General features: G+C 41.9%; 1 protein-coding gene across 1 annotated transcript in view; it reads left to right on the top strand.

Annotated features, from left to right (window-relative positions):
* The window catches only part of PTPN23 (protein tyrosine phosphatase non-receptor type 23), a 338,041-nt gene that overhangs the window by 144,997 nt on the left and 184,228 nt on the right, over positions 1 to 8,816 (top strand). The window contains exon 12 of the mRNA XM_053713701.1: positions 1,952 to 2,031. Within this exon, the coding sequence (XP_053569676.1) occupies positions 1,952 to 2,031 (80 nt within the window). The remainder of the gene's footprint in view (positions 1 to 1,951; positions 2,032 to 8,816) is intronic.

Raw genomic sequence — 8,816 nt, 5'->3', positions numbered from 1 at the left:
AGAGTTTTTCGGAATCGGTCATTGAGACCATGATCCAGGCTCGTAAACCTGTGACCAGAAGAATTTAGGGCTAGATTTATTAAAGCCCTACGGCTGCAAGTTCTCACAAGAACTTGCTCGCCGTAATTTATCAAGCAGCGGTCACCAGACCGCCGCTTCCCTAACCTCTTCGCCACCTCTAAGGTAGCGAAATTCAATCTCCTCGGTCTAGTCAGACCGAGGAGATTGACAGCTCCTGCCCGTGCTTGATTGGCTGTGTGCGGGCAGGGGGCGGGATTGCATGCAAGCGCAAATTTGCGCTCGTGTGCAATGGCAAATACCTGCGGGTAATTTTGCCCCGCCACAGGCGAGCTGAGGCGTACAGGGGCGCGTATATGCGCCCCTGTCCGCCTCAGCTTTAATAAATCTAGCCCTTATTATAAGATATGGTGTAAATATCTATATTGATGTGAATCCAAAGGTTACTCAAGGAGTAGAGTTAGGATTCCTAGGATTTTGTCTTTTCTCCAAGAGGGTTTGGAGAAGGGATTATCGACAAGTTCTTTGAAGGGTCAGATCTCTGCTTTTGCTATTTTGTTACATAAACGTTTGGCAGATGTTCCAGATGTTCAATCTTTTTGTCAGGCCTTGGTTAGAATCAGGCCTGTGTTCAAACCAGTTATTCTTCCATGGAGTCTGAATTTAGTTCTTAAGGTTCTCCAACGGCCTCCGTTTGAGCCTATGCATTCCTTAGAAGTTAAGATGTTCTCTTGGTAAGTTTTATTTCTTGTTGCTATTTCCTCTGCTCATAGAGTCTCAGAACTCTCTGCATTGCAGTGTGAATCTCCTTACCTTATTTTCCACTCAGATAAAGTAGTTTTGCATACTAAGTTAGGATTTCTTCCTAAGGTTGTTTCTGACAGGAACATTAACCAGGAGATTGTTGTTCCTTCCTTGTGTCCTAATCCTTCTCAGAAGGAACGGCTTCTGCACAATTTGGACGTGGTTCGTGCTTTAAAGTATTACCTACAGGCGACTAAAGATTTTCGTCAGTCTTCTTCTTTGTGATTTTTTTCAGGAAAGCGTAAGGGTCAGAAAGGTACGGCTACTTCCCTTTCTTTTTGGCTGAGGAGTATCATCCGATTTGCATATGAGACTGCTGGACAGCAACCTCCAGAGAGAGTTACGGCTCATTCCACGAGGGCTGTTGCTTCCTCATGGGCATTCAAAAATGAAGCTTCTGTGGAAGAGATTTGCAAGGCAGCAACTTGGTCGTCTCTTCACACTTTTTCACAGTTTTACAAATTTGACACTTTCCTCAGCTGAGGCCGCTTTTGGGAGAGAGGTTCTTCAAGCAGTGGTGCCTTCTGTTTAGGTTCCCTGTCTTGTCCCTCCCGTATCATCTGTGCACTCTAGCTTTGGTATTGGGTCCCATTAGTAATTAAGATGATCCGTGGACTCATCGTGTCATTAAAAAGAAAACAAAATGTATGCTTACCTGATAAGTTTTTCTTTTTTGACATGATGAGTCCACGGCCCGCCCTGTTATTAGAGACAGGTTTTTGGGTTTGTAAACTTCAGACACCTCTGCACCTTATTACTTCCTTTCTCTCCTTGACTTCGGTCGAATGACTGGGTTGGGAGTGAAGGGAGGTGATATTTATCAGCTCTGCTGTGGTGCTCTTTGCTGCCTCCTGCTCACCAGGAGGTGAATATCCCATTAGTAATTAAGATGATCCGTGGACTCATCGTGTCAAAAAAGAAATACATTTATCGGGTAAGCATAAAAAAATTTTTTTTAACTCGTGAATGAAAGTCACCTTTATTTTAGTGGTGGGAAATCCTAGCATTTTTTAAACGCTAGGATTTACCATCAATTTAATTCTTGAGAGTATGGAAAAAAGTTAGACTTTGTTATTTTTATTCAATTTATGAATTTAGAAAACTTACTTTCTTTTTGTGTATTTTAAAGGTTCAATTCTGCTAAAAAAGACAATGATTTTATCTATCATGAATCTGTTCCTGCCCTGGAAACACTGCAGGCCGTCAAAGGTGGGTGGAGTAAAATGGCGGCATACTGAATATTTTGTAAACCTGTAGTCTCTTTACTCCCAAGTATTCGTAGATAAATATTTAGTATCTATATGAGATATATTATGTACGCCACTCTTTGCATTGGTTTATTGTTGATCAGACCATTCCTGGGACAGAACAAAGCTCTTTAGTATATTTATCTTCTCTACTTTACTGTGGCCAATTAGGAACAATAATCTAGCTTTTAGCTGGGTCACAGGTCTGAATCTTTCAGCCTCTATCGAATCAGTAGAAAAACTTAATTTCTCTTGTAAGGTGTATCCAGTCCACGGATCATCCATTACTTGTGGGATATTCTCATTCCCAACAGGAAGTTGCAAGAGGACACCCACAGCAGAGCTGTAATATAGCTCCTCCCCTAACTGTCATAGCCAGTCATTCTCTTGCAACTCTCAACAAGCAAGGACGTTGTAGGAGAGAGTGGTTAAATATAGCTAGTTTATTTTCTTCAATCAAAAGTTTGTTATTTTTAAATAGTACCGGAGTTGTGCTATTTTATCTCAGGCAGTAAATAGAAGAAGAATCTGCCTGAGGTTTCTATGATCTTAGCAGGTTGTAACTAAGATCCATTGCTGTTCTCACATATGTCTGAGGGGATTACACAGATGAGGTAACTTCAGCGAGAGAATGGCGTGCAGTTTATTCTGCTATCAGGTATGTGCAGTTATAATTTTTTTCTAGAGATGGAAAACACTAGAAAATGCTGCTGATACCGGATTAATGTAAGTTAAGCCTGAATACAGTGATTTAATAACGACTGGTATCATGCTTACTCCCAGGGGTAATACCCTTATGATATTGCAATATAAAACGTTTGCTGGCATGTTTAATCGTTTTTATATATGCTTTGGTGATAAAACTTTATTGGGTCTAGTTTTTTCCACATGGCTGGCTTAAATTTTGACTAGAAACAGTTTCCTGAGGCTTTCCACTGTTGTATTATAAAAGTTACAGTTGGTGCAGTTAAAATTACAAACTGCGACATCCAGCTTCCCTCAAAGGCCCTCTGAATGCTATAGGACATCTCTAAAGGGCCCAAAGGCTTTCCAAAGTCGTTTATTGGGGAAGGTAGGGCCACAGCTTGCTGTGGCAGTTGGTTGTGACTGTTAAAAAACGTCTATTTCGTTTTTTTGATCCGTTTTTTGAACTAAGGGGTAAATCATCCATTTGCAAGTGGGTGCAATGCTCTGTTAGCCTATTATACACACTGTAAAAATTTCGTTTGATTTACTGCATTTTTTCACTGATTTTCAAATTCTGACAAAATTTGTTTCTCTTAAAGGCACAGTACCGTTTTTTATATTTGCTTGTTAACTTGATTTAAAGTGTTTTCCAAGCTTGCTAGTCTCATTGCTAGTCTGTATAAACATGTCTGACATAGAAGAAACTCCTTGTTTATTATGTTTAAAAGCCATGGTGGAACCCCCTCTTAGAATGTGTACCAAATGTACTGATTTCATTTTATGCAATAAAGATAATTTTCTGTCTTTAAATAAATTATCACCAGAGGAATCTGACGAGGGGGAAGTTATGCCGACTAACTTTCCCCACGTTTCAGACCCTTTGACTCCCGCTTAAGGGACTCACGCTCAAATGGCGCCAAGTACATCTAGGGCGCCCATATCGTTTACTTTACAAGACATGGCGGCAGTCATGGATATTACACTGTCAGCGGTATTAGCCAGACTACCTGAACTTAAAGGTAAGCAAGATAGCTCTGGGGTGAGACAAAATGCAGAGCATACTGACGCTTTAAGAACCATGTCTGATACTGCCTCACAATATGCAGAAGCTGAGGAAAGAGAGCTTCAGTCAGTGGGCGATGTTAATGACTCAGGAAAGATACCTGATTCTAATATTTCTACATTTAAATTTAAGCTTGAACACCTCCGCGTGTTTAGGGAGGTTTTAGCTGCTCTGAATGACTGTGATACCATTGCAGTGCCAGAGAAATGGTGTAGACTGGATAAATACTTTGCAGTGCCGGTGTGTACTGATGTTTTTCCAAATACCTAAAAGGTTTACAGAAATTATTAATAAGGAATGGGATAGACCAGGTGTGCCGTTCTCTTCCCCTCCTATTTTTAGAAAAATGTTTCCAATAGACACCACCACACCGGGACTTATGGCAGACAGTCCCTAAGGTGGAGGGAGCAGTTTCTACTCTAGTAAAGCGTACTACTATCCCTGTCGAGGACAGTTGTGCTTCTTTTAGATCCAATGGATAAAAAATTAGAGGTTACCTTAAGAAAATATTTATTCAACAAGGTTTTATCCTACAGCCCCTTGCATGCATTGCCCCTGTCACTGCTGCTGCGGCGTACTGGTTTGAGTCTCTGGAAGAGGCTTTACAGGTAGCGACTCCATTGGATGACATACTTGGCAAACTTAGAGCACTTAAGCTAGCCAATTCTTTTATTCTGATGCCATTGTTCATTTGACTAAACTAACGGCTAAGAATTCTGGTTTTGCTATACAGGCGCGCAGAGCGCTATGGCTTAGATCATGGTCAGCTGACGTGACTTCAAAATCTAAGCTACTTAACATTCCCTTCAAGGGGCAGACCCTATTCGGGCCTGGTTGAAGGAGACTATTGCTGATATCACTGGAGGAAAAGGTCATCCCCTTCCTCAGGACAGGTCCAAATCTAGGGCCAAACAGTCTAATTTTCGTGCCTTTCAAAACTTCAAGGCAGGTGCGGCATCAACTTCCTCTAATAATAAACAAGAGGGAACTTTTGCTCAATCCAAGACGGTCTGGAGACCAAACCTGACCTGGAAAAAAGGTAAGCAGGTAAAAAAGCCTGCTGCTGCCTCTTAAGACAGCATGAAGGAACGGCCCCCTATCCGGGAACGGATCTAGTAGGGGGCAGACTTTCACTCTTCGCCCAGGCGTGGGCAAGAGATGTTCAGGATCCCTGGGCGTTGGAAATTATATCCTAGGGATATCTTCTGGACTTCAAAGCTTCCCCCCCAAAAGGGAGATTTCACCTTTCACAATTATCTGCACACCAGATAAAGAGAGAGGCATTCTTACACTGTGTACGAGACCTCCTAGTTTTGGGAGTGATCCATCCAGTTCCAAAGGAGGAACAGGGACAGGGTTTTTACTCAAATCTGTTTGTGGTTCCCAAAAAAGAGGGAACCTTCAGACCAATTTTGGATCTAAAGATCTTAAACAAATTCCTCAAAGTTCCATCATTCAAGATGGAAACTATTCGTACCATCCTACCACTGATCCAGGAGGGTCAATATATGACTACAGTGGATCTAAAGGATGCTTATCTTCACATTCCGATACACAAAGATCATCATCGGTTTCTCAGGTTTGCCTTTCAAGACAGGCATTACCAGTTGTAGCTCTTCCCTTGGGATTAGCTACAGCCCCAAGAATGTTTACAAAGGTTCTAGGGTCGCTTATGGCGGTCCTAAGGCCGCGGGGCATAGCAGTAGCCCCTTATTTAGACGACATTCTGATACAGGCGTCAAACTTCCAAATTGCCAAGTCTCATATGGACGTAGTACTGGCATTTCTGAGGTCGCATGGGTGGAAAGTGAACGAGGAAAAGAGTTCTCTATCCCCACTCACAAGAGTTTCCTTTCTAGGGACTCTGATAGATTCTGTAGAAATGAAAATTCACCTGACGGAGTCCAGGTTATCAAAGCTTCTAAATTCCTGCCGGGTTCTTCATTCCATTCCGCGCCCTTCGGTGGTTCAGTGTATGGAAGTAATCAGCTTAATGGTAGCGGCAATGGACATAGTGCCGTTTGCACGCTTACATCTCAGACCGCTGCAACTATGCATGCTCAGTCAGTGGAGCGGGGATTACACAGATTTGTCCCCTCAACTGAATCTGGACCAAGAGACCAGGGATTCTCTTCTCTGGTGGCTATCTCGGGTCCATCTGTCCAAAGGTATAGAAACAGCAAAGTCCAGCGCACCCGGCAGCAATGAGACTCAACAACAAAATGTGCCAAGTAGTATACCTGTTTATTTAGAACATGTGGAACAAAGGGCTGAACAAGCCAAATATGCCAAATGGCAAAGTACTCCAACACGTAAGGAAAAGACAGCAAAAGACAGGCAGCAGAATAGGGAAAAAAAAGTTAGGTCAGACGCGTTTCCTTATGTTGCTACATAGTAATCCTCAGTGACCATGTCTGTTTCCCACAGTTCAGTGCCTTAAATACACAGCTGTTGTTCAATCACAGCAATAAAAAGAGCTAATTAATATATAGCCAATCATTAAAGACAAGTAAGTGTGGGCGAAACAAATCACTGGATTTACAATGTATTAACCAAAAAATATATATATGTGCTTACAAAATATTTAACTGGCGTATACATATGATCAATTAGGCACTATAAAAATACACAAATAATGTAAATGCACAAATATTATTTACCTATAAAAAATAATAAATGAAAATAAAAAATGAAAAATAAATATTTGTACAAAAGTATAAACTTAAATATACTTCTAATTTCACAAAAAAAAAAAATAGTGCCACATTAGATATAAAATGTATGACCTTTCGCAGGCCAGATTGGACAATTGTTATGACAGATGCCAGCCTTCTAGGTTGGAGTGCAGTCTGGAACTCCCTGAAGGCTCAGGGATCGTGGACTCAGGAGGAGTCTCTCCTTCCATTAAATATTCTGGAACTAAGAGCGATATTCAAGGCTCTTCAGGCTTGGCCTCAGTTAGCAACTCTGAGGTACATCAGATTTCAGTCGGACAACATCACGACTGTAGCTTACATCAACCATCAAGGGGGAACGAGAAGTTCCCTAGAGATGTTATAAGTTTCAAAAATAATTCGCTGGGCAGAGATTCACTCTTGCCACCTATCAGCTATCCATATCCCAGGTGTAGAGCACTGGGAGGCGGATTTTCTAAGTCATCAGACTTTTCATCCGGGAGAGTGGGAACTCCATCCGGAGGTATTTGCACAACTGATCCATCGTTGGGGCAAACCAGAACTGGATCTCATGGGGTCTCGCCAGAACGCCAAGCTTCCGTGTTACGGATCCAGGTCCAGGGATCCCAAGGTGACACTGATAGATGCTCTAGCAGCGCCCTGGTCTTTCAACCTGGCTTATGTGTTTCCACCGTTTCCTCTGCTCCCTCGACCGATTGCCAAGATCAAGCAGGAGAGAGCATCAGTGATTCTGATATCACCAGCGTGGCCACGCAGGACCTGGTATGCAGATCTAGTGGACATGTCATCCTTTCCACCATGGTCTCTGCCTCTGAAACAGGACCTTCTACTTCAGGCTCCTTTCAACCATCCAAATCTAATTTCTCTGAGGCTGACTGCCTGGAGATTGAACGCTTGATTTTATTAAAGCGTGGCTTCTCCGAGTCAGTTATTGATACCTTAAGACAGGCACGAAAGCCTGTCACCAGGAAAATTTACCATAAGGTATGGCGTAGATATCTTTATTGGTGTGAATCCAAGGGTTACTCATGGAGTAAGGTCAGGATTGCTAGGATATTATCTTTTCTCCAAGAAGGTTTGGAAAAAGGATTGTCAGCTAGTTAGGGTCTGGCAGATGTTCAAGACGTTCAGGCATTTTGTCAGGCTTTAGTTAGAATCAAGCCTGTGTTTAAACCTGTTGCTCCACCAAGGAGCTTAAACTTGGTTCTTAAGGTTCTTCAAGGAGTTCCGTTTGAACCTCTTCATTCCATAGATATCAAGCTTTTATCTTGGAAAGTCCTTTTTTTTTTTTTTTTTTTTTTGGCAGCTATTTCCTCGGCTCGTAGAGTCTCTGAGCTATCTGCCTTACAATGTGATTCTCCTTGTCTGATTTTTCATACGGATAAGGTAGTCCTGCGTACCAAACCTGAGTTCTTACCTAAGGTGGTATCTAACAAGAATATCAATCAAGAGATTGTTGTTCCATCCTTGTGTTACACAATCTGGACGTGGTCCGTGCTTTAAAGTTTTACTTACAAGCTGCTAAAGATTTTCGTCAAACATCTGCTTTGTTTGTTGTCTACTCTGGACAGAGGAGAGGTCAAAAGGCTTCGGCAACTTCTTTTTCTTTTTGACTAAGAAGCTTAATCCGCTTAGCCTATGAGACTGCTGGACAGCAGGCTCCTGAAAGGATTACAGCTCATTCCACTAGAGCTGTGGCTTCCACTTGGGCCTTTAAAAATGAGGCTTCTTTTGATCAGATTTGCAAGGCGACAACTTGGTCTTCGCTTCATATTTTTTCAAAATTTTACAATTTTGATACTTTTGCTTCTTCGGAGGCTATATTTGGGCTTCCATTTAAGTTCCTGCCTTGTCCTTCCCTTCATCCGTGTACTTTAGCTTTGGTATTGGTATCCCACAAGTAATGGATGATCTGTGGACTGGATACACCTTACAAGAGAAAACACAATTTATGCTTACCTGATAAATTTATTTCTCTTGTGGTGTATCCAGTCCATGGCCCGCCCTGTCATTTTAAGGCAGGTCATTTTTAAATTTAAACTACAGTAACCACTGCACCCTATGGTTCCTCCTTTCTCGGCTTGTTTTCAGTTGAATGACTGGCTATGACAGTTAGGGGAGGAGCTATATTACAGCTCTGCTGTGGGTGTCCTCTTGCAACTTCCTGTTGAGAATGAGAATATCCCACAAGTAATGGATGATCCGTGGACTGGATACACCACAAGAGAAATAAATTTATCAGGTAAGCATAAATTGTGTTTTTTTCTGAATTAGAGAACAAGTGGGCAAAATAAATAATAC

Source organism: Bombina bombina, chromosome 5 (genome assembly GCF_027579735.1).
Source record: "Bombina bombina isolate aBomBom1 chromosome 5, aBomBom1.pri, whole genome shotgun sequence".
NCBI lineage: Eukaryota > Metazoa > Chordata > Amphibia > Anura > Bombinatoridae > Bombina > Bombina bombina.
This window is presented reverse-complemented; position numbering and strand designations above follow the sequence as displayed.